Below are 23,254 nucleotides of genomic sequence, written 5' to 3' on the forward strand. Positions count from 1 at the left end.
CATGTATCTAGTTACTAAAAGAAGAAGCTATCACGGAGGTACTGAAAGTACTGTACGATCTAGCTGACAACAGCGTTAACAACCGAATCACCGTGATCTTTTCTACCTTTTGAGGCAGTCTTAGCTTCACCATTGGCTTCTTTGCCGACCTGCCATTATTCAGAAGCTTGTAAGCTTTTCTCATTTGTACTTGAGATGTGTGTTTGGATTGCTGTTTGCTTTCTGACTTACAGTGTTTAAACCTTCACCAGCAACTTCAGCAGCTTCACCTTGAGTAGCCATGAATTTCCCACCTTCGACTAACAAACCTTCTGGGTAAACTTCCGAACTTGTCTTTTTGATTCCTTCGTTCATCTCTGAATGACCGTGATCCCTTCCTTGAAGGTCATGTTGAATTACTGGACCGTCCGTTGCTAGCGTTTTAGAGAGATCGTTCTGACCTTCGATAGCTGCGATTTGGGACTACAACCAAGTATACCACGAAAATCAATATCAGTAAGATTCTTTCTTGACTGGAATGATTTGGTACTGGGGTACCGGGACGTTGTGATGTGTTGTAACTCACTCCTGTGTTAGCAGCATGTCCAACTTGTTTACCTACAGCGCCCGAACCTTGGTTGGCTGAACCGTATACATCCTTGTTCATCGCGTCTAAATTATCAACAAATCGCAAATCAACCAGACACCTTTAGTTAGTACATTTCGCTGGACGTGGGACTACGAAGGGAGGCAATCGGAGTACTGAAGCCTCTCCACTCACTGCATTGAACATTGTGTTTATCACAATCCTGATGAAAGTTCTTTGGCGTATCGTACGAAGCGACCTTCTTATCTACCGAATCGGTTTTGAGAGCCACAGGAGAAGGAGCAGCGATGGTACTGGTAGTGGCGATGGAAAGTAAAAGGGCGGTAATGACTGAAGCTCTCATTTTGATTATGATTATTTGCTTTAGCTTTAATGTATATGGCTTATTAGGTTTCAAAGTGGGGTTTGATATTGGGTTGTTCGTCAGAGAAGAGTGGTGATCGTTAGATTAGGAGAGAAGGGAGTGTCGTTAAAATTCGTAAATGTGTCGTTAGTAGGGAGAGAGATTGTTTTTTGGGTTTTGTGGAATTGGATCGAGTGGATGAAGAAACGTTAGTATGATAGGGTGAGGCAGTTCCTTATATATGCATTGAAGTGGTCAGAATTCTTCGTAGATAAGTCATGCAAAGAGTGTGAAGATTGAAGATTGGCTGGTAAGATCAGTAAGAAATGTATTGAGCAGTCAGTCAAAATCACAATTCAGCGAGTGGTGTGGTATATATGGTCGAGATCAGGCCAGCATTTGGTTCGAATTGGCCATGTATGCTTGGTCAGAATTGATATCATTACTATCCCTGCATAATTTTACCTTACCACATATACTATTCAGTCTATTGTCCGTTTACTAATGAGCCTCGCAAAGCCAGCTCCCATATACCAGACTTTCCTTAGAAAGCTATTAATGGTCATACACTAATTCAGTGACACCCTTTAAACCACTTTGGATGGGAAAGACTCACGTTGAACCAAAAGCCATCCTCCATCTATGACCAGTTCGGCCCCTGTGATATATTGGTTCTATACGTCCCGTTCATTGTCAGCCCAGATGTCAGATGTCAGATGTCAGATCGCAGGTCGCAAATCGCAGAATGGACAATGTCCCGACAGTATAATTTAGTGATGGGGTATTGATATTGACTATGACTCACGGAGATGAGTGAGAAGATACATTGAGCGTAATCCACGGCATTACCAGCTCTACCAAATGGTGTACCCCATCGTTGTTTGAAGTACTCCCTATTTGATGATCCTTGATATTCATCTTCGATCGTTGACATACCCGATGGGAAATATCCCGGACAGATCACGTTGACCCGGACATTGAGGTCCCGTCTAGCGAATTCAGTAGCTAGTTGATGAGATAATGAGATGGTAGCGGCTCTGATCCAATCAGATTGTTAGCGCCCACTACCAGACTTCCGATCTTCAAGGGGAAAAGAGTATATAGTATAAACTCACTTATTGGCATTATAGCTGAATTGACCTTTTTGACTAGTCTTGGTGATACCGCTGACCGAACCTAGATTGAGGATGTTCCCTGGCTCGGGGAAATTACCGACTGTCTTGGCTGCTGATAACAGAGGGAGGAAAGCGAATGAGGTGAAGTAGTATGATGCGGTGTTGATTCGGCATGCGTCAAGCCTGATAAGAAGAGGCAGATATATCTAATGAGTACTGGTAAAGGATAGAAATACTTTCAAAAGGAAGGAAGCGAAAATTCGCTTCAAGTGACATGTGCTACTCACCAATGATCAAATGTCTCATTCTCGAACATCTCCTTTGAAAGTGCTTCTGGAGTCTGTTCAACAGCGTTGGGATTGGCGTGTCCAAGTGATACACCGTGGTCTACTCATGTGAATCGATTGGTAAGTGGGAATGTAGGTTAAACCTCGGGCAAGAATGGGCGATACCCACTATTGACTAGAACATTGATCCATTTCTCTTTACTCTCAATGATTTCTTTCATTTCTATCTCGCCAGAATGCATCAGCTAATGAGAAGGGGGGAAAGGAAAGGGGAATGAACATACTTTGAATACCCTCTTTGGTACTTGCATCAGCCTGTATAGGGATAAGCTGACCACCACCTTGCTTCGGTGAAGCTTCTTTGGCAGCTTGCTCAAGAGGTTCAAGTCTTCTACCGGTGATATACACTTTTGCACCATTTGCAGCTAATGCTGCTGCAGTCACCAATCCCAATCCTGTTCCTCCTCCAGTAACTACCCGAATAACCCCATATTCATCAGTGTCATATAATGAGGATGTAGAAGGGAGACGTATGGATGTGTGACTCACCAACAGCTACCCAACCTTTTACGTCGAACAATTTGGGGATACTCAACGCATCGCTACCTAGTACGGATCTACCGAGGGAATGTGAACTGTCTGCCATCTTTGGATATATATCTGTCAGTCGAATGCGTATCAGAGTGTAAAGTTTGCACTGTAAAACGGTAAGTGTAGAAAGAGCAAGCAAATGATGCATCCACCATATAATCGTGTCTTGTTATATAAGTCATACTGGGTAGGTGATACACATGCTTTCACTATTGTACTAGACTACATTCACCGTTAACGAGCGATGCATTATGATAACATCTCTGTCAGTTAAGTAGGACCGATGATGTTCCGAGAATCACCCGGTCACTCGGTCCGTACAACACACACACACACCACACATACACTCGACTGCGGGGGACAGCGGCGAAGACCGACACGATTTTCCGCAATGAATGAACTGGGCATAAAAGGGTGCTTTACTCGTAGCTGGAAGAAGAGAAAGAGGTTCAAACGTCTGATGGACAGTGATATTGGCCATGGCGGTTGGATGAATATGGATTTTGGAGATGCATCGGGTGTGCATCTGGCTATCAGATTCGCTCAGTACAACTTGGACTTGAGGAAGAGAAAAAGACATTATCTCACCAAAAGATCGAACTATTCTCCTTTGGACAAAGGTACAGTAGGATGGGAGAGTAAGAAGTGAAAGTTAGCTTGTAGCATCACTTAAGAAATGTCAACTTGATTCACACGACCGGTCAGAACCTCTGCTACTGCACAACCTCATAGTAACGAGACCTTTTACGTCCCCCACAAAGGGATTAAAGGATATCGGTAAGTTCGGATCTTTCTTTGACACGTCATCAACAGACGGATTTGAGATGGGTGATCAGCTCATCTTCCAGAGAGATGCACCAAGGGATAGCTGAAAGGAATATCAGCTTTGACACTCAAAGCCTCGACGTGGTGAAATGTCAAGTCATTTAAGAGATGACAAGACCCCTGAGATTCTTGAATGGTCCTTCCTTTCCTGGGACAATCTGCTGATCCCAAAGCCTTAGATCGGTGGTATATTGATACGTCCTTCTCCGACTACGGAGTTGTTATAAAGAGACCTCAAGTGTTGCTCGTATGAACATGCATTGGAATATGTTGGTGTTGATTGTATGACATGGTATGATATGATATACAACAGTATTTACTTGCGTTTTCGACCCTAGTCCTCAGGTAGGAGCAGCCAAAACCTTTTGAATGAAGCGGCAGGTCTACCTTGAATTATGTCATGCCAATGGGTTGTGAAGGATATTCCGGTATGTATATCGAGTAGAATGCAATCAGTTGGTTATCCAGGAGATTTAGGCAGTACTCGTAGCCATTCGTTTTTCCATAGCTAGGATTTTGGAATCGAGATCCTCGCCTTCTTTTAATAGCTCTTTACGTTCTTGTTCGAGTCTGGTGCGGATGAAGAATCGAAAGCAAAAGCAAAAGCAGAGTCAGAGTCGATTCTCCAAGTTGTGCGTGCCGAACGTTGATATGATTCATAGTTGAAGCAAATAGTGAAGGTCTGTCTGATCTTTGTGATATATCATTCCACTCACTGTACGATTCTCGCTCTCATTGCTCGCTCGTGAGGGGGTGGTCTCCCATCGTCGACTTTGCTGGCGGCCAGCTCATTAGATAGGAATTTCTCTTTGATCGCTAGACCACCATAGAAGGATACTGATATGACCAACCGTGGTCAATCATGGATGTCCGACTCGATGAGAGAAAATTGAAATGATAGAATTGGTCTTACGGGGTACAACTACTACGCAAGAACCTAGGAGGATCTTGTTCACCTGCGAGAGTCTCATAGTTTGATCGACCAAATGAATGAGAGATCAGCTGATGCTGATGGGAGGTGGAGGGGTACTTTATGGAGAAAATATGATGATATAATTTGTTCGGAGCAGGGGGGAGGGAAGGATGAGTTAGGGTAAAAGTTCCGTTAACTTCGAGCTCAGCTCGGAGACGCGTTGATCGGTTCTCATTTTCACCACCACACATTTAGTCACTTGTACATACATACATAATACACCACTCTACGTTGAATCAACAACTGACTATTATGCTATTATGCCTCAAACATTATAGAACACTAGAAAGACACATCCCTCACCCTACCTTCCTTAATCGCCATACTTCCTTATAATCCCATCCCCCCTTTCCCTTTCTGCCCACTTAGATACATACGTACATATGGCAAGTTGAGGCGTGAATTGCTTTCAAACATAAACAAACAATCCAATCGGTAAAATAAACAATACAAACACGATCATGTCAACATCAATAATACCAACATCACGCGACAAACCGATTGGACCGCTACCACAAATCTCAGGCGGATCTACTAGCAGGGAAATGTCACAACCACTACGAACAGAAGAAGAAGGAGAGGAAGAGCAAGAGCAAGTGAGGGAGACGGATCGGCCTCCCTTCAGTATCAGCATCAGCATCAGACCGAAACTCACTGTAAATGGAAATGGACAGATATCCAGATCGAATTCCGTACAAACAAAGGAAAAGGAAAAGGAAAAGGAAAAGGAAAGAGTGGTGATAGATAAAGACTTGTTACCTCATCCTGCAGAAGACCTTTCAGCAGATGATGATTTACTATCTTGGATCCTGGTAGACCAGTTGGGTTGTATGCCCAATACCAAATTGGGTGTACATCCCCAGCAGGTCAAGTTTGTTGGTCCGACATTCAAAACGGAAGAGGTATTGAATATAATCAGAGAGGTGAATATATACTCTCTCCTTCCTTGTTACATATCGCTGATGATTCATGCGATGAAATAAGACTGTAACGAAAGGAAACATACAAGGTGCTATGCAAAGGTTACAAGAGTGAGTTCTGTTCGATAAGATATCTTCCTCGTTGTATATTAGGTATAACCACATATGCTGATAGAGACACGATTCATCATGTAGATTCCACTTGATCAAATCCCATCTTGAGAGTAAAATGACGGATTATCAGAGAGAACGATTCGTCTCGTATGTCAACTATCCCAACCATCTTTATAGACTAATCCATTCTTTCTTCGAAAAAAGGAAACTATTGTTGATTTTACTCTGTTATATGTCATTTAGGCATTTACGTCGATACCTCTTACCCCTCTTACCTACTTCTCGATTAGAGATCCATCTGACATCTCGATACTCATTCATCACGGGTCATACCGAATTGGCTGTATTCGCGACTCGACCTCTAACTCCCGGACTGGTCATGCAGGAATTGCAGGGCAGTGTGGTTCCCTTGCCAGATCAATGGAGGGAAGAAATGGAGATTGGTGAAGATTTCGCTGTTGCCGTTGAAGCTGCGGGCGAAGAAACTGATTCAGATGCTGGAGGAGGAAGTGACGAAGAAGATGATGATGTATCTTTACATTCTTCAGCAACAACTGCAAGGAAAGATAAAAGTAAATCGAAAGAAGTCGATAATAATAACAATAGTAATGGTAACACGACACGAAAAGGTCAGAGAAGGAGCGATAGAACCAAAAGAAGAGATTTTAGTATAGTGTGGTCGGGTTTGAAAAGATGTTATCAGCTTTTCTTAGGTCCCGCTAGATTCTTAAATGTAAGTGCAAATACAGGGAAACAACGCTCCAGTAAAATATGGGCTGATCTGGGATGCTTTCGTTGCAGCATGACTGTAATCCGAATGTGGAGCTTTTACGACAAGGGAAACATGTAACATTCAGAGTGTTAAAGCCGATTCGGATTGGAGACGAGTTGACCACATTCTAGTGAGCTATTGTCCTTCTGGAGCGTTGGGTATGCTTGACTAATTTCTTGTATTTCCTTTTTTTCTAGCGGAGAGAACTATTGTAAGTCCGGACGTCCGAAGTATCCCCCAAAGACTTGCTGATTCTCGCCTTCGTAGTTGGTCGAAATAACATAGAATGGCGAGTCTTCTCGAACTCTCCTTTGAATGATTGGAAGGCTGATAATCTTCGTCTCGTCTCCCATATATAGTCTCTGTCTCACTTGCGAACAGAAGGGCGTCGGTGGATTTACGCCAGTATCATCCATTCCTTCAGGTCAAAATTCAAGATCGAATTCCAGGGATTCTTCAGCCGGACCATCACGCCGAGATACTTCAGCTGACATGCGCGAATCCATTGCAAGGGAAATCAAAAATGTTGGACCAAGTTCGTTGAGGAATGTGGTGAATGGTAACAAGGACGATGAGCTTGATGATTTACAATCAGCTACGACCGTCGAGCCCAGTCTGGTCGGTGACGATACAGAAGAAGCTAGTCTATCCGTTTCCTTCAAGGATGATAATGGGGAAGATTCGGCTTCGGCTCCGATTTCAATCACCGCAACACCTACTAAGAGAAATGCTCTCAAGATCACCATACCTCCTTCACCTACGACGGAAAGTGTCGCTTCTGAACCTGATTCCCCTCTCGACCCACCTGCAAGAAGGGAAAGGATCATTCGGAAAGTAGTTCAGAATATCAAACCTTGGTCATTCCTCCAGAGACCCAAAAAATTCAAGAAAGATGAGCCTTCTGAAAATGATGAGGAATCTACCGAAGTAACGGACGACCTCCCAGATGATTTTCCAAGATGCGCAACTTGCGCTAAGCCCCTTGCTGAACAGATTTGGTTCAATGGGAGATATTTCGAACATTGTGCTAGGTGAGTTTCGGATTGTACCCACCGTGTGATGACTCATATTGGAAGATTTGAATAAATCTGACTGTGATGGCTTCAGGTGTGTTCGACATGCTTTCATCTTTGAATTGCCTTGGCCATCTCATCGACCTCAAGATGTACGAGAATATCCACCTGCACATTTACTTCCATCTCGATACATCCCACCTAAAATTTCCACCATACCCTTACCGACGTTGAGTAAACAACCTAAATATGTTAAACCGATTGAAGTGCCAGTATCACCAGCCAACGAAACCAAACTCATGCGCCAAGCACGTAAATTGCGTGATCAAATTGCCGCTGAAGATTTCTTCGTCGAGTCCTTGAGAGAAGCGGCGTGGTCAGCACAGGAGAGCAAGGAAGCTGCTGCTGAAGCTCGAGAAGCAGCTTTACAAGCTCAAAAGGAAGCTAAAGAAGAGGCGAGGAGACTCAGGTTGGAAGAGAAGAAGCAGAGAGATGCGAAGAACATCAAAGGAACGGGTGTATGGAGTAGATATGCTTATTTGACTGAGGAAGATATCAGGAAGAAAGAAGCTGAGAAGAATCAAGTTTTATCTGGTACGAGAAGAGGTGGCAGATTCCGAGCTAAAGAGGATGAAGAGGAGATGAAGAAGTTGGCAGAAGAGAAAGCTCGAGAAGAACGGAGAGAGAACTTGGCAGAGATGGGTATAGAACCTGGTTCCCCTGAAAGGTCTGGAAATCACCGATCGAACAACCAGCAACAAGAAGTAGAAGAAGAGGAAGGAGAAGGAGAAGGAGAAGGTGATGTGTCAATTGCATCTTCATCTGGAACTAGCACTGAACTCGTGGTTGATCCGCGAGCATTGGTCAGAGGACAAAGACAAATACCCCATAAAATCACTCTCTTCACAAGGAAAGACAAGGACAAGGAGAGAGTAACAGTGAATGAAGATGAAGATGATGAGATGGAAGTTGCAACTTCACCTGTATTATCGGTAATACCGCCTCCGAAACCAACCGTACGAAACGCTGTACCATCGTCATCTAAGCCTCGTCCTGTATCTGCATCAACATCTACTGTTTACAGACCTATCGCACCCAAAATACCCACTCTGCCTAATACTGCTTCAAGAATTGTGGTATCTTCCAAGACGACTTCACCTGGAAAAAACACAGCGTCAAAAGTCGTATCTTCACCAATTCCCAAACCCAGCGGCAACTCCAGCTCCAGCTTCATACTTAAATCGACTCCCATTACCAAATACAGTCCTTCCACTTCATCAATCAATAGATCACCTATTATTGATCTTACACTTGATTCGGACGATTCAGATAATTCTTCCAATGCTTCTGGACCTGAATCACTAAAAAGGAAGAAAGGTAGACCGTTGGGTTCAGGTAAACACCAAAAAGCGGCTATGAAGAAATTGGCGAAATCGCAATCCCAATCACAATTACCAATGGGTAATGCGAGAGTAGAAACACCTACGGGTCAAAAATCACCTATTGATTTTTCATTTGGTGGTGATGAAGTGAAATCTAAAGTTAGGGATGAAGTAAGTTGACATTTATACGCTCAACGATCACCCGTAGCTGATGATGAGATCTTGATTTTATCAGAATCGCTTTTTCCCCAGATCACTGGAGTTCCAGGTTATACAAGCTGGATATCGCCTTACGTCCCCATCTGAAACTTCTCCTGCGAAAGCTACCAGCAGGGACAATCACGCTGGACCATCGACACTCTACTCCGCTCATCATCTACCACCACTACCTCCAGCCGGTTCCGGTTTCGGTTCTAGCAAGACGTCCAATGGATCCGGATCAACCTCATCAATCGACATGGCCGAAAATGCATTAGACAAACATCCTGCATCATCTTCGTCGTCATCTACATCGCCTCCTGGCGCAAGCGCTAGTGCAAGTGCGAGTAGTGGAGAGGTGAAGATGCCAAAATTGAAACTGAACGTCAATTGCAGTCCCACTCATCTCGGGATCAACGGTTGGGAATCATCACCTGCGAAGAATCCAGCCTTTATTCATCCTTTGGCTGCTGAGATGAATAGATTGAAGAAAGAAGAAGAAGAGAGACTTTCACCAAAGCAGAATGATAAAAGTATATCAGGTTCGAGTTCGAGTTCGAGTTTGAAAGCTTTGTCTTATGAGAATGGAAAGTATCATCATGGTACCCATAATGGTTCCCACAACGGTGGAATCTACTCCAAGGAATATACCGATAAACCCCCTACTGCCCTTGCCGCCTCCGGTGTGGGTCCCGTTTCCTCTAGTTCTTCTACGTTGGCGTTGAATGATAAGAAGAGGAAAAGGATTTCTGACATTAGTGAAGTAAGTCTATGCCATCATCAACGACTTGAACAGTCCTCGAGCGATACTGGATATTGATGATCTTGTTTTTCTCTTGTTTGTAGCCATCATCGACTTCTTCACCATCATCACATCAACCGGAAAAGAAGAAACGCACTTTCTTCACTTCTTCCATATCTGTTGGTGTGTTGAAACCTACACCGGCGATACCCAAACCGAAACATTCCATTCATCCGTAAATCGAATTGACCCTTCTTCTCTCTCTCTCTCTCTCTCGATACCGGAAAAGTTGATAGTCAATCCATCATGTTGAAACTACCTTTTTATTCCTCTTCGTTGTCATTACAGTATCATTGTCATTGTCATCGTCATTGCTGTCATCTTTGTCATCCTCATGCATCTTTGATGTTGTATCTGTGATGCGTTGGCCCGTGGGAACAATTCACATGTTGTCATCATGTCAATCTGACAACCTAGCATTATCATTGAGTTAGTAACCCCTTTGCTATTATGCTACGCCCAAACTTGAGATCATCACCACGTAAAATCACGAGGGGGATGCTAGTGATCTACATGGACCACCTCCGAGACAGGTAATAACCCACTTACTTTGTAAAGCATCCGAAAATGGCAAGTACTCGTAGTGGATGGATGTATAGTTACGTAACAGGTGGACCCTGAGATTCGCGGTAGGGAGGTAGACCAACTAGAAGCAGAAGAGAGTGAAGTGAGCGAGGGAGTCAGAGTAACGCCACGTAGAAAGTACCAAAGTACATGGTAGCGCGTCATTGCAGCTGAAGAGTAAGCTCCGCGCCAGGTCCCCCTCCTTGACCCCACTACATTCTATTCCACCATCTTACTTCTTTACTCCTGACATCTCATTCATACATCTTCTACTCATACTTATATCCACATTCTTTCATACTCTTCTTGTATCTCATACACATATACTCAACACCAAAACATCCAAAATGGCTACTCTCCAAGAACCAGGTAAGAAAGATGTCAGACAAAGAGGTCACTCCGCCATCGTACGTCCGCACGTTCCGTCCGACTCCACTCTCACTCAATCCATCTGGGCATATCCATTCCCTACTCTGTCCATGTTGTTGTCGCTGATGCTGACTGATCCTGATTGCTCTCCGTTCTTCGTTCTCCGTTCTTCGATCTTTCATGGTCTTTTTCCTCGCATTTTGACTGAAACAGGACTTCAAATCTGCTACTACCGGTGTAGCCGCTAAGACCATGCGAAATGAGCTTAATAGGATGGTCTCTGGTGAGACTGACGCTCAAAAGCGAAAGGTGAGTTGTTCTTTCTTCTTCAAATTTCATGAATGAAGATCTGGATCTGTAATAATTCACTGTTGACTGGTGAACGTTATGTGCTGATGGTGAGATTCCTCCCAATAGATCTTCGAGGCTGAAATGCAATCTTTCTTCTTGCTTTTCAACCGATTCTTGACTGAAAGAGCCAAGGGTGAAAAACTGTACGTTCAATTCCATTCATACATTTCATTCATCCTGATTTCAGAGACGAGTGCGAGCTGACGCGATTACTCTCGTTGAAAAAACATAGTGATTGGGAAAAGATCAACCCTCCTAAACCTGAACAAGTACGACCTTATGCTGTACTTGACAATGTTGACCCATCGATCCTCAACAAGCTTGCTGTCCTCAAGCTTAACGGTGGTCTGGGTACTACTATGGGTTGTGTTGGTCCCAAGTCTATCATTGAGGTTAGAGAAGGTATGACTTTCTTGGATCTCTCAGTTAGACAAATTGAGGTGAGTTCGGACTTCCCAAAATTCGAGTTTTAATCTTTATCCCTTAAACGCATTGACTCCATATATGTAATCTGCATAACACGTTCGTCAAGCTGATATCACGAATAGCACCTCAATGAGAAATACAACGTCAACGTACCTTTCATCCTCATGAACTCGTTCAACACCGATGAAGATACCGCTCGAATCATTCAAAAATACCAAAACCACAATATCAACATTCTCACTTTCAACCAATCTAGATACCCACGAGTTGACAAGGAATCACTCCTCCCATGTCCCAAGGAGACTACCTCCGATAAGGCTAACTGGTACCCTCCCGGACACGGTGATATCTTCGATGCTTTGACGTGAGTGTACAGCCCTCATCCCCAATCCAAACATTTGTAGCCCACGGTCACTTGAATCCTGCTGGTGCTGACTTTTCTCCTATAGCAACTCCGGTCTTCTCGACAAGCTTATCGCTGCCGGTAAAGAATACATCTTCATCTCCAATGTTGATAACCTCGGTGCCGTCGTCGACCTCAACATCATGCAAACTATGATTGACGCTCAAGCTGAATACGTCATGGAAGTCACCGACAAGACCAAGGCCGATGTCAAAGGTGGTACCATCATTGACTACGAGGGTAAAGCCAGATTACTCGAAGTTGCTCAAGTACCCAAAGATCACTTGGACGAATTCTGCTCTACCAGAAAGTTCAAAATCTGTAAGTGTCCTTCACCATATGCTCGTCGCTGTACGATGCTGATGCCTGTGGAATGGAATGAATAGTCAACACCAACAATATCTGGTGTAACTTGAAGGCTATCAAGAGAGTCATGGATGAAGATGCTCTTAACCTTGAAATCATTGTCAACAACAAGGTAAGCTGGCAGTTACACCGCATCATGCGTAGGCATAGCTCATATACTTCTTTTAGGTCACCGACGCTGGACAAGCTGTTATCCAACTTGAGACCGCCATCGGTGCTGCTATCAAGGTAAGCTAAGTATCTCAGCTACGGAAGGGACCACCAGCTGACAGTTATACTACAGCACTTCGACAGTGCCATCGGTATCAACGTTCCTAGATCTCGATTCTTGCCCGTCAAATCGTGCTCGTGAGTGTTCAGCTGCGATACCAGAACAGAAGGTTTTGCTAATTTTGTTTTGTCAGTGATCTCTTATTGATCAAGTCCAAACTTTACAACCTCGAACACGGTGTGTTGACCATGGACAAATCGAGAGAATTCGGTGGTACCCCTGTCGTCAAGCTTGGTGATCAATTCAAGAAGGTTGCTGTGAGTACTTTGTCTGTATACAGTGTGATTCAGATTTTGAGTGCTTATATGTATGATTGACTTGTAGAACTTCGAGAAACGATTCAAGTCTATCCCCAACATCACCGAGCTCGATCACCTTACTGTTGCCGGAGACGTCCACTTCGGTAAAGGTGTCAGATTGGCTGGTACATGTATCATCGTCGCCAACGAGGGTAACAAAATCATGATTCCAGATGGAACGAATCTTGAAAACAAACTAATCACCGGTAACCTCTCCATCATCGATCATTAAACGGGGACAAGACCAGAAGTTGGGATTTTTGGCTTGTTTGATGTTCTGTGAATTAGCGTTAGCGGATGGTATGGGTCATATAGATTGGAAGGGAACCTTTCTTTCTTTTTGATGGTCATTGTTTATTGCTGTATGTTTTTGTATTTTGATTCAATTCAATTTCAATACAAATCTATTGATATCAATAATGATGACAAATGGTGGTGGTCTTTTGTTATTTTCCTTGTTCCTTCTTTACTCTTTTTAATCACAATACAATTAAATTGAATTACAATGAAATTCCAAACAAACAAAAACTTCTTATGCATATTCAGAAATACCAAAATCGACATGAAGTATCTAGCCAGTTAAAATCACTGCGGTGCAATAAATTAGCCTGTCTTTCTCTTACTTGAACCCCACTGAGCCGATGGTGTGTGGTGTGGACCGATGCTTCACAAGAATGGGAATATGGCATACTCGTGATCACTGATGCTCAATGTTATATTCATATACATAGTCAATCCGATAGATTGCCCTTATTGAGGCCCCTGCATACCTAAATTATCGGGTCCAAACGAACTAGGTAACAATTCTTCCATTGTCATCTTCACGACGTATTTCTTAGCTTCGTCTCCTTCCTGGTCTTGATCTAGGTTCTCGAGCCAAGGGGGTAATTCGGATGGGTATTCGGATGAGATGATATAGATGGGTACGGAAGGTGAGAGGAATTCACGTAGGAATTGACGGCAGATACCGCATGGAGAGGTTGTTGGGGAAGGTACGTCGCTATTCGGTGAACATCGTCAGTCGTGTGCTTAAAAGGTGAGAGTGAGGGATGTTCTCTTGGTGTTTTGAGACGAGTCGTATAACATCGGACGTAGAGAACTTACGAAGTCACAGCGACTGCTATGAACTGATTTTGACCTTCGCTCTTTTATCAAAATTTCAAAAACAGCATGAGCATGATGAGTCTTCTACTACTGGACTGTTTAATTCCATTACTTACGATAGCTTTGACAACAGCTGTTCTCTCTGCACATATACCGGCACCTAAAGATATCGTCGGTCAGTACTTCTGATCAGACTCCATACGCCTTCACCAGTCAACGCAACGTCGTTCAACCCCACCCGCTTCGCCCGTGTCTTCTTTCTCCTTGCTTCCCTTTCTTAGGTACAGCAACGCATATACCCCAAGTAGCTCTTCCACTCCTACACTCCTACACTGTTAGCGCTACAGCATCACTACAGCATCACTTCAGCGCCGCTCTCCACCGATCCCTCGTCAATGTATGGATAAGTGAAAAACATTATCTGTACCTACCATAAGAAGCATTCTCGACATTACATCCGCCGAATATCTGTCCGTCTGATGACAAGAGGGCAGCGCCGACTCTGTACAACAGGTAGATGATGCCTTGCGTCAGCTCAACAGCTTACTGGACTGATGCTGCGACCGGGATACAGGAGCTAACCTGAATTTCGAATAGGGAGCATAGGCGCTATCTCGATCTGTAAGATGGTGAATGCCCAATTCAGCTCGATAGACCTTGACCATCAATGGGTCTCGAAACGACTGAAGATATGATAAATGCAATGCTCACAAGTGAGAGAAGCCCTGATGAGCTTGTCTAGCTGCTGGGTGTCTAAAGATGTCATTCTTGCTCGATTGTGCTGCTGTCATGGAAGAGATAAAGATAACAGATGACAGATGACAGAAATTGTCAGTTCCATCTCGGGGACATGGATTTTGTGGAGACTCCAGACATCCACTGATTAAGTGAGGACAACATTTAACTTTTCGTGGTCTGAATAAAACTGCAGTCCGAAATTCTCTTTTCCAAGGCTCGCTTGAGCCATGTCACATCTTTGACATTCTTTCACTTTCTTTCGTATCCATCTGTTTCACGAATTAAATCAAATACTCATCTCCTACCAAAAAAGGTGCATGCCACCTCGTCTCTCTCTTATCAACGTATCACGAAGAAGTTTGACCAAACCAACTAAAACCGTCACTTCTAGATTTTTATCTCCATTTCCATTTCCCTCTGTCTCCGTTGTACATTCCAATTTCATTAGACCTACTGTAGCTTCAGCTTCCTTCTCCTCGACCTCTTATCACTTCGCTAAACCACCTAAGAAAATGGCTCCTAAGAAGAAGGTCGAAGAACCTAAGAAGGTCATCCTCGGTAGACCAAGTAACAACTTACAGGTGGGTCTATAGCTCTTCCCACTCGAAGCTATAGCACTAACTTTGACGACAACGAATTTGGCTGATCATTCCTCATATGTCGTTTTATAGATCGGTATCGTCGGTGTACCAAACGTCGGTAAATCATCTTTCTTCAACACCCTTTCTCAAACGGATTTAGGTAAAGCTGCAAACTTCCCCTATGCCACTATGTAAGTATATCATCCTGACTAACATCTCTACTCAACTAATGTTGTTGTTTTGTCCTGCCGTCATTCAGCGACCCAGAGGAAGCTCGTATCCCCGTACCTGACGAGCGATTCGACTGGCTCTGTCAACTATACAAGCCCGCCTCAAAAGTACCAGCCTTCTTGACCTGTGTGGATATCGCAGGTTTGACAGCGGGTGCATCGACAGGTGCAGGTCTAGGAAACGCTTTCTTGTCCCATGTCAGATCGGTCGACGGTATCTTCCAAGTGGTCCGAGCGTTCGATGATGCCGAAGTTATCCATGTCGAAGGTGATGTAGACCCATGTAGGGATATGCAGATCATCTCAACGGAATTGAGATTGAAGGATATCGAATGGGTTGAGAAAGGCTTGGAACAAGCTAAGAAGAATGCTAGATCGGCTGGTGGTGTTAGTTTGGCTGATAAAGCCAAGAAAGAAGAAGTTGTAAGTCAACTCAAAAAATCGAATCAACAATTTTTTTAAGTGAATTGCTGATTTTGTATATTTGTTTACGTTTTTTTTTCGGTTTACAGGCTATCGTTGAGAAAATCCTCAAACACCTTGTGGAAGACAACAAGGATGTGCGAAAAGGAAACTGGTCGAACAAGGAGGTTAGCATTGATGTTTCACTACATGACTTTTTCCCAATCTTTACGGATTGTCTATGTCTTCACCAAACTCAATCATATCCTCCAACCATCCAAACCATCCCCTGCCTGATGAAACAGAGCTCTGCTCTTTAAACCCAGCTCATCGATGTGGAGTAACGCCCAATTATCAAATGAGAGAAATTTTATTTTACTGATCTATCACATATATACATCGACCCATCTCCCTATTGAAACATTTTCTATCATCTATAAGTCAGAAGATGCTGACTTTAGCTGTTGTATTGGATATAGGTCGAAGTGATCAACGGTCTGAATCTCTTGACTGCTAAACCTATTACCTACTTGGTCAACTTGTCCGAACGAGATTTCGTGAGGAAAAAGAACAAGTGGTTACCCAAGATTAAAGCTTGGATAGATGAGAACAACCCTGGAGATTCCCTTATCCCATTCTCGGTGGCTCTCGAAGAGCGTCTGGTCAGGATGACGGACGAAGAGAAGGTTGCTGAAGCTGAGACACTTGGATTGGGTAAGAACGCTAGTGCGTTGGGCAAGATCACTACGGCAGGTTATACAAGTTTGGACTTGATTAGATATTTCACTTGTAAGCGGATTACCAATCACCTTATCCTCTTATCTTCTGAGACTGACTTGAATCGATTTACTCCAAAAGGCGGTCCAGATGAAGTTCGAGCTTGGACAATCCGAAAAGGAACTAAAGCTCCTGCTGCTGCCGGTGTCATCCAGTAAGTCGTCCTCTTACGCACACATCATCATAACCAATTCAGTTCGATGCAATGCTAATTACACGGAAAAAAAAAAAAAACAATTAGCTCCGATTTCGAAAACAAATTCATCTGTGGTGAAATTATGGCCTACAACGATCTCAAGGAACACGGTACGGAAGCACTCGTCAAAGCTGCCGGTAAGCTAAGACAACAAGGTAAACCTTATGAAGTTGTAGATGGTGATATCTGTTATTGGAAAGCTGGTCAATAGAGTAGAGTATGTGGTACAGAAGTTATATATATATATATATTGATGCATATGCGTTATACATCTTCTTTACTGTATGCCTATTTGTGGACATTATATACAGCATCGGATTGATATCACATGGTAGTAAAAGACTACTGCTCGGCTGAATGAGATGGGACTACTCATATATCAGACAGCGATCTCGCCATGGCTTTAGGAACACATATGATATATACATGCACATGTCCATTTTCATATAGATACAGTATATACATATTTGAGGTTTATAAAGACCGAGCAACATTGTGGACGATCAAGTAAGGCAGGATAATAATAGCATTCCTTATGTATATAGACATAGACATTTTTATAGAACATGGTCTTGAAGTAGAATAGATACGAGAGCGGAATTTAGGAACTCAAATCACTTGTACGGTTACAGTGTCAACTGAGGGTAAGAAGGGATGCAATATCAATACACTAAAAATTACAATACAGTTCATGCGCAGTCTGTTTATCGGTCTAAGAAATCGACAGTCTTGTAGAATAGATATATACGTAATTAAGATCGAGGTATCGAGGTTGATATACTGGCGGATCCGTATCTTAGAGAGATCTTTGAATGATTCTTCGAATAAGTACCATGCCACATAGGTTAGACGGAACTTGACTTTCTCCATAAGTTTTTCTCGTATTTTGAATGAAATTTCATCGAGTTTGATAAGATGACAATCGACAAGGAAACTGACTAATACAAGGTCAAAGGGGGGATGATTGACCATCAAATAAGATCCCAAGATCCTGACTGATCCTTTACACCACCACTGTTTTTTACTTACATATATTATATTATTCTCCTTTGGCTTCGCTTCGCTTCGCTTGGTTTCACATAGATTGTATTACATTGTCATTGTCCGCTTGAATTGTTGGGTGGACCTTGATTCATCCTGTTAAACCTTCCACTTGTTTTTTTTTTATCTTCTTCCTCTCTTTTGCTGATCTTGATCTTGCTGTTAAAAGGAATTACGATCTTCCTTGATGATCATCGTCCAATGATGATGATACCAATGATAGTTCGATAGTCGATTCTGAAGGATGGATGTGAAAGTCATAAGGATGTCTTCCTACTGTCTGGTCAGGATTCAAGTGAGTCTGTATTTGAAGAGGGATGAAGTGGTAATAATTATCGATTCAATCTGAGATCCTTCACTCGATGAGGATGACCGGCAGATATCGTCAGTGGCCAGGAAGAGGTAAGGCGACTATACGAGTCAAACGTAGATAGGAGATTCGAGGAAGGATCCACATATCGATTTATGTAATGAGTATCACGGTTAGTCTATAATGAGATGAGATGAGATATCGTTAATCACGGAATTTATGTTAGCATTGTGATTGAAAATAGAAAGAAAAGAAGAAAGATGAAGGAAATGAGTTAGTGCATGAGACAAAGTCAAGGAAGATGGATGATCATCCCAAGTGCAGGTCAGAAAACCCATACTTGCCATCCTCCCTCATCCTTCCTTCCTTCTTACCAAAATAAAAGTCCATATACATATACCAAATATATCTATACTCCTCCAAATGTTATACAACACCCAGTACGACCGTAGCTCTAAGACTACATTGACCATACCTCATACTAGAATGCGGAATTTCACCTGACCAACCCAACACTCCTTCCCCATCCCCATCCCCATCCTCGTCTTCAGGCAGGGGTTGTGGTTGTTGAGGGGGTATACAAAGGTATTCTTCCGATTTCAGAGCTGACGATTTCCATCCCCAACTTTGAGATAAGGCGAAAGAGTCTGGACCAGAAGTAAATCGTATCAGGGCCGTACCCAAGGCTGAAGCGCAAGATATACTGAAGAACGCTTTGGTAGTTGATCTTGAATCGATATATGGTGCTGATGCCGATCCATGTTTCATATTCGTACTCTGACCTACAGAGGACGAAGTGGGATCACCTGTGGTAGCGGTGGGTGGTGAACCCGGGACGACCATTGGTGAAGTTGATAAATTCCTATTATGCGACAACACCGGCGAAGTAGCGGTAGCAAGAGTCGTACCTAGTCCAGCGGACGAAGATGGAAGTGGTGATGACGAAGGTGCTAATTTATCGCCAAGCGGTGGGGTATGATTGGATTTCCTAGGTGAAGAAGGTATAGGAAACGGTTCATTTGGTGACTGTCTGTGCAAGTAGACACCTAATTGTAATCCCTTTTCTTTCCTCTTGATCATCTGGACATAACAGTTGAAATATGATCCTGCGTAGAAATGCGTAGACGAATAAAACCTTTCTTTCTCAGTTAATTTGTCCACATCGAAAAATTCCACTGAAAATCTGTATGGTTCAATCTTGGTCCATCTTTCCTCGTTCCCATCACCAAGAGTGACTTTCGAAGGCGAGTCACCTTCTAAGCCTAAACCTGAAATCATGAATGATCCACCTTCATTGATCCATTTATCTTCTAGATCCTTGCCGCTCATCTTATCGCCCATCAATCCGAATGCTGACCTCTCGCCATGTGGTGGCCGACGCTTCTTGTCCATTACGTCGGAAGTAGGATGAGATGTAGGATCAAGTGGTTCAGGTCCGAAATCTGGCATATCACCAAAGGCGTTGTACTGCGTCGAGTTTGAGAGAGATAACAATCCACTAGCACCGATCTTGTGCGTGCCGTCAGTAGGAACAGCATGCCATATCGTATTTTGGGAAGAATGGAGTGAGGGTAGAGTATCAATCGTTGAAGAAGGTGACGGAGGTCCCCAAGTCGAAGACGAAGGGATAGCCGGACTGGGCACTCGACTTCTCGTAGCTGGTCGACGTCTTCTGTTTTGAGTGCAAATAGCGGTGGTACTTTGTGTGAGACCGAGTTCGTTCTCGTCGTCCGCCGTCGGAGGAGAAGCGCCCGTCTTCTCATGTGCAGTGACTCGGGATCGGAGATCAGCTGCTGCCCAATGAGCAGCTTGCAGCACCGACAATGGTGCGTAGGGTAGGTGAGTCGCCGGGTCAATATCGGAAGCGATGGTGGACAGATCATCGAAAGTCTGAAACCAAGCGGCTTTATCAGCAACAGAGCCTGTTAAGATCATGGATGATGGGTTGACATACCATATGAGGATAGTAAATCCCTTCAGCGAAAGTTTTGAGTATCTCTGCTTCGTCCTCTTCCCATTGTTCCCAAGATTCATCAGCCAGGTGGAACCCTACAGCACTACCAGTCACAAGACTGATGTCTCCGGCATCTTCATTCTCCTCGTCCCAACCTGATCGTCTCAGGTCCAATACCTTTCTAGCAAATCTATATCGTTCCATCTCATTGGTTACGAAGAAATAATCAGAGCTAAGAATCGCCCGGACTAAGTTGGCAGGTAGACCACCATGTGCCCAAATTCGATAAGCGGGAGAAGGAGTTTCGAGCTCAGCGTTTAACAGGTCGACACCCCATCTGGCTAACCAGCAACAACAAGCTTCACCAATCTTGTTCCCTACTACTCCGTAATAATGTGGTAAGGAGTTGGCATCGTTGGAAGTGAAAGAGAACGGATCATCGGTCGTATGATGACTTCGCATTGAATTGGATCTGGATGGGAGTTGAAGGGAAGGTATGGGTATTCCACCATGTCGAATCGACTCTTCACTACTATCGCTCAATCTTGTACCTAGATCACTAGATGATCGAGGGGTATGATCAAGACTGTGCAATTCCTCTTCGACAAGATCTTCATCTGATGTCTGACGAGAAACGAACGAGCTATCTTGATTATCTTTAATGATTTTCGCTATACCGCTAAGAGATCTAGCACCTTCTTCCGATTGACCTGAATACTCTTCTTCCATTATGCCATCTCCCACAGCGAACGAGAGGTATCTTCCTACAGTCAATGGTCCCACCGTCCGAAGGATCAAGACCAGGACTTCGCGCATGAACACGCCGTGACCTAGATATATGGTTGTAGCCAGTAGCGAAAGCAATAGACGAGGTGTAGCAAGATGTGATTTCGGAGGTATCGAAGCTCTTAGAGCTAAGTAGTCGGGAAGAGTGATATGAGGGAAAGAGGGTGTAAGAGGATAGATTGCAGTGGGGAGCAAATCTGTCGGGAATTGGAGATGAGGATGGGACGAGTATAATCGAGATAGACATATTCTGTGTTATCATGGTCAGTACTTGTTCATGTTTGATTGCTGAAATGTCGGATGGTAATGAATGAAGAAGAAAAGGGGGCGGAAACTCACTCGAAAGCTGCTCTGGTTATGTTTGGATCATCAAAGGTCAATTCCACATCTTCCCCATTCCATTCCGCTTCAGTGATAACCCGTTCTCTCGCTTTCTCCTTGCCTTTCCCACTATTTCCCATGTGAGGTTGAGTCTCGGAGAATCCACCCAGGAAAAGGGAATGGAAGAAGCCTGTTAGACGATAGCATTTCTAAGTTAGCGATCTCACATGATTCCCAATTTACATATGACTCACTCGTTTGAACCAAGATCATTCTATGTACGTGATAACATACACCCCATCTCTTGACCACTAGCCTGACATCCGCACAGATCCCTTTTGTAAACGACTGGTAGAGATGATCTTTGATATGGGAGCTTGAAGAGATCGGTGTTATTGCCATCGTCGAGGTCGTTGCAAGCTGCACGGGTGGGTTGTGAGTCGTGTGACTGATATGAGGATGGGGATGATGTTTGACTGGAGTTGAGAATGTGATCGGTGTAGGCGGTGTCAGGAGAGTAGATACAGGTCTTGGTTGGACTGAAGTAGCAGTTGTAGGGTTGAGCAAAGAATTGTTCACCGTGGTCGAAGTCGTATGTACATTTGTAGTCACGCGAGCCAATGCGGGAGATGCAGGTCTAAATCCTTCTATCCTTCTACTAGGTGACGTACCCACTGGTATAGCTGGTCTCGCAGCAGATCGTCCGACAGTGACCGAGGGAGCTTGCCTCGAGCTCGTATCGCTGGCATTTCCCGAATTTCTGGCTCTGCTAGGAGCCGTACTTGCTCTGGCTCTTGATAATCTAGCAGCACTGACGGCAAGAGGAGAAGGGATGGGAGGTGAAGTTGATCCTGCCAATGCTGCCGATGATGAACTAGGACCAGGTCCATTTCCATTCCCACTAGCTGAAGCTGATGACCTCCTTTCGTGTCCGTTACCTTCTGATGATCCACCTCTACTCATCGATACCATCTGATCGAACGTTACCTCCAGCCTGTCGATAGGAGGTGACGACATCGGACTAGCCGTCCTGGACCCTTCCCTCGACGTACGCTGAGCCTCCTGTGCTCTCAGTGACAGCTCGGGAAAGGGCAATATCTTAGGATGAGATCCCGAGCGGGACTTGGTCTTGGACTTGGAAGAGCTGGAAGGTGATACATATCTTGAAGATGATGAAGAGGGACTCGCGCGAGCAAGTGTCGGTCGAGGTAAGCGCGATGACGAAGGGGTAGTGGTCATTCGTGGGCTGTGGGTCGTCAGTTGGAGAGTGGATTCACCTGTGCTATGTAGCTGTCTCTTGGCGGATGTTACAAGGATGGATATGGATAGAGAGATATACAGCGGTGGTAGCTAGTGGAGGGATTGAGACTGCGTCGTCAAGGTATAGGTGGGTGATATTGATATTACCCTAATTAGGATTATTAGCTAATCTTCGCAATAATTGTTTTTGTTGTTGCCTTCGGCCTAATTCAGATCACGACCACCGACCACCGGAACCATCATATCCATTACGATTACGTTAACCAACAACTTGGCAACTGCATCAAGCATAATCCATATTTATTTCTCACACAGATGTTCGGTACCACAAGTATGCAGAGCTGGTAGAGTATGGGGAAGTCTCATTGCATTTACCGTGAAGACTATTTCTTATTTTGTACATGATATACCAAGCATCTTCATCTCAATGCCCTCGTCATACGTCAGTCGTTGCGCTTATCTCTTCTTCTTCTTCTCCTCCTCCTCCTCCTCCTCCTCATCATCATCCCAACCTTTGGGCTTCTCGACGTTGCCCCAATCAACCAAATTCAAAAACCTCTCCATCTGATCCACTACTTGTCCTA

General features: G+C 43.9%; 7 protein-coding genes across 7 annotated transcripts; 3 read left to right on the plus strand and 4 right to left on the minus strand.

Annotated features, from left to right (window-relative positions):
- Nucleotides 1-59: 59 nt before the first annotated feature.
- On the minus strand, nucleotides 60-929 carry V865_007488 (uncharacterized protein; the record flags this gene model as incomplete). Its single annotated transcript, XM_066231235.1, has 4 exons — nucleotides 60-149; nucleotides 232-462; nucleotides 566-651; nucleotides 761-929. 4 exons carry the CDS (start codon nucleotides 927-929, stop codon nucleotides 60-62), a joined length of 576 nt encoding a protein of 191 aa, XP_066087332.1.
- Nucleotides 930-1,516: 587 nt separating this feature from the next.
- V865_007489 (uncharacterized protein) lies at nucleotides 1,517-2,977 on the minus strand (the record flags this gene model as incomplete). The annotated part of the gene is made up of 7 exons (XM_066231236.1): nucleotides 1,517-1,603; nucleotides 1,735-1,966; nucleotides 2,045-2,227; nucleotides 2,332-2,431; nucleotides 2,501-2,554; nucleotides 2,616-2,804; nucleotides 2,881-2,977. The coding sequence occupies 7 exons, from the start codon at nucleotides 2,975-2,977 to the stop codon at nucleotides 1,517-1,519; spliced, it is 942 nt and encodes a 313-aa protein (XP_066087333.1).
- A 2,288-nt stretch (nucleotides 2,978-5,265) lies between these two features.
- V865_007490 (uncharacterized protein) lies at nucleotides 5,266-10,100 on the plus strand (the record flags this gene model as incomplete). Its single annotated transcript, XM_066231237.1, has 11 exons — nucleotides 5,266-5,643; nucleotides 5,705-5,751; nucleotides 5,836-5,901; nucleotides 5,998-6,487; nucleotides 6,556-6,656; nucleotides 6,724-6,737; nucleotides 6,794-6,815; nucleotides 6,886-7,557; nucleotides 7,634-9,092; nucleotides 9,157-9,882; nucleotides 9,966-10,100. 11 exons carry the CDS (start codon nucleotides 5,266-5,268, stop codon nucleotides 10,098-10,100), a joined length of 4,110 nt encoding a protein of 1,369 aa, XP_066087334.1.
- A 732-nt stretch (nucleotides 10,101-10,832) lies between these two features.
- On the plus strand, nucleotides 10,833-13,202 carry V865_007491 (uncharacterized protein; the record flags this gene model as incomplete). Its single annotated transcript, XM_066231238.1, has 11 exons — nucleotides 10,833-10,892; nucleotides 11,068-11,163; nucleotides 11,272-11,348; nucleotides 11,438-11,645; nucleotides 11,754-11,995; nucleotides 12,081-12,355; nucleotides 12,421-12,512; nucleotides 12,569-12,628; nucleotides 12,684-12,748; nucleotides 12,805-12,928; nucleotides 12,996-13,202. The coding sequence occupies 11 exons, from the start codon at nucleotides 10,833-10,835 to the stop codon at nucleotides 13,200-13,202; spliced, it is 1,506 nt and encodes a 501-aa protein (XP_066087335.1).
- Nucleotides 13,203-13,720: 518 nt separating this feature from the next.
- Nucleotides 13,721-14,840, minus strand: V865_007492 (cytidine deaminase; the record flags this gene model as incomplete). The annotated part of the gene is made up of 6 exons (XM_066231239.1): nucleotides 13,721-13,970; nucleotides 14,075-14,115; nucleotides 14,191-14,234; nucleotides 14,506-14,576; nucleotides 14,657-14,693; nucleotides 14,786-14,840. The coding sequence occupies 6 exons, from the start codon at nucleotides 14,838-14,840 to the stop codon at nucleotides 13,721-13,723; spliced, it is 498 nt and encodes a 165-aa protein (XP_066087336.1).
- A 484-nt stretch (nucleotides 14,841-15,324) lies between these two features.
- V865_007493 (GTP-binding protein YchF) lies at nucleotides 15,325-17,209 on the plus strand (the record flags this gene model as incomplete). The annotated part of the gene is made up of 7 exons (XM_066231240.1): nucleotides 15,325-15,393; nucleotides 15,484-15,584; nucleotides 15,653-16,046; nucleotides 16,136-16,213; nucleotides 16,505-16,814; nucleotides 16,884-16,956; nucleotides 17,044-17,209. The coding sequence occupies 7 exons, from the start codon at nucleotides 15,325-15,327 to the stop codon at nucleotides 17,207-17,209; spliced, it is 1,191 nt and encodes a 396-aa protein (XP_066087337.1).
- A 1,566-nt stretch (nucleotides 17,210-18,775) lies between these two features.
- On the minus strand, nucleotides 18,776-22,649 carry V865_007494 (uncharacterized protein; the record flags this gene model as incomplete). The annotated part of the gene is made up of 4 exons (XM_066231241.1): nucleotides 18,776-20,239; nucleotides 20,304-21,339; nucleotides 21,429-21,600; nucleotides 21,665-22,649. 4 exons carry the CDS (start codon nucleotides 22,647-22,649, stop codon nucleotides 18,776-18,778), a joined length of 3,657 nt encoding a protein of 1,218 aa, XP_066087338.1.
- Nucleotides 22,650-23,254: the final 605 nt, after the last annotated feature.

The sequence above is a fragment of the Kwoniella europaea genome, chromosome 2 (assembly GCF_036810445.1).
Source record: "Kwoniella europaea PYCC6329 chromosome 2, complete sequence".
In the NCBI taxonomy this organism is placed as follows: Eukaryota; Fungi; Basidiomycota; class Tremellomycetes; order Tremellales; family Cryptococcaceae; genus Kwoniella; species Kwoniella europaea.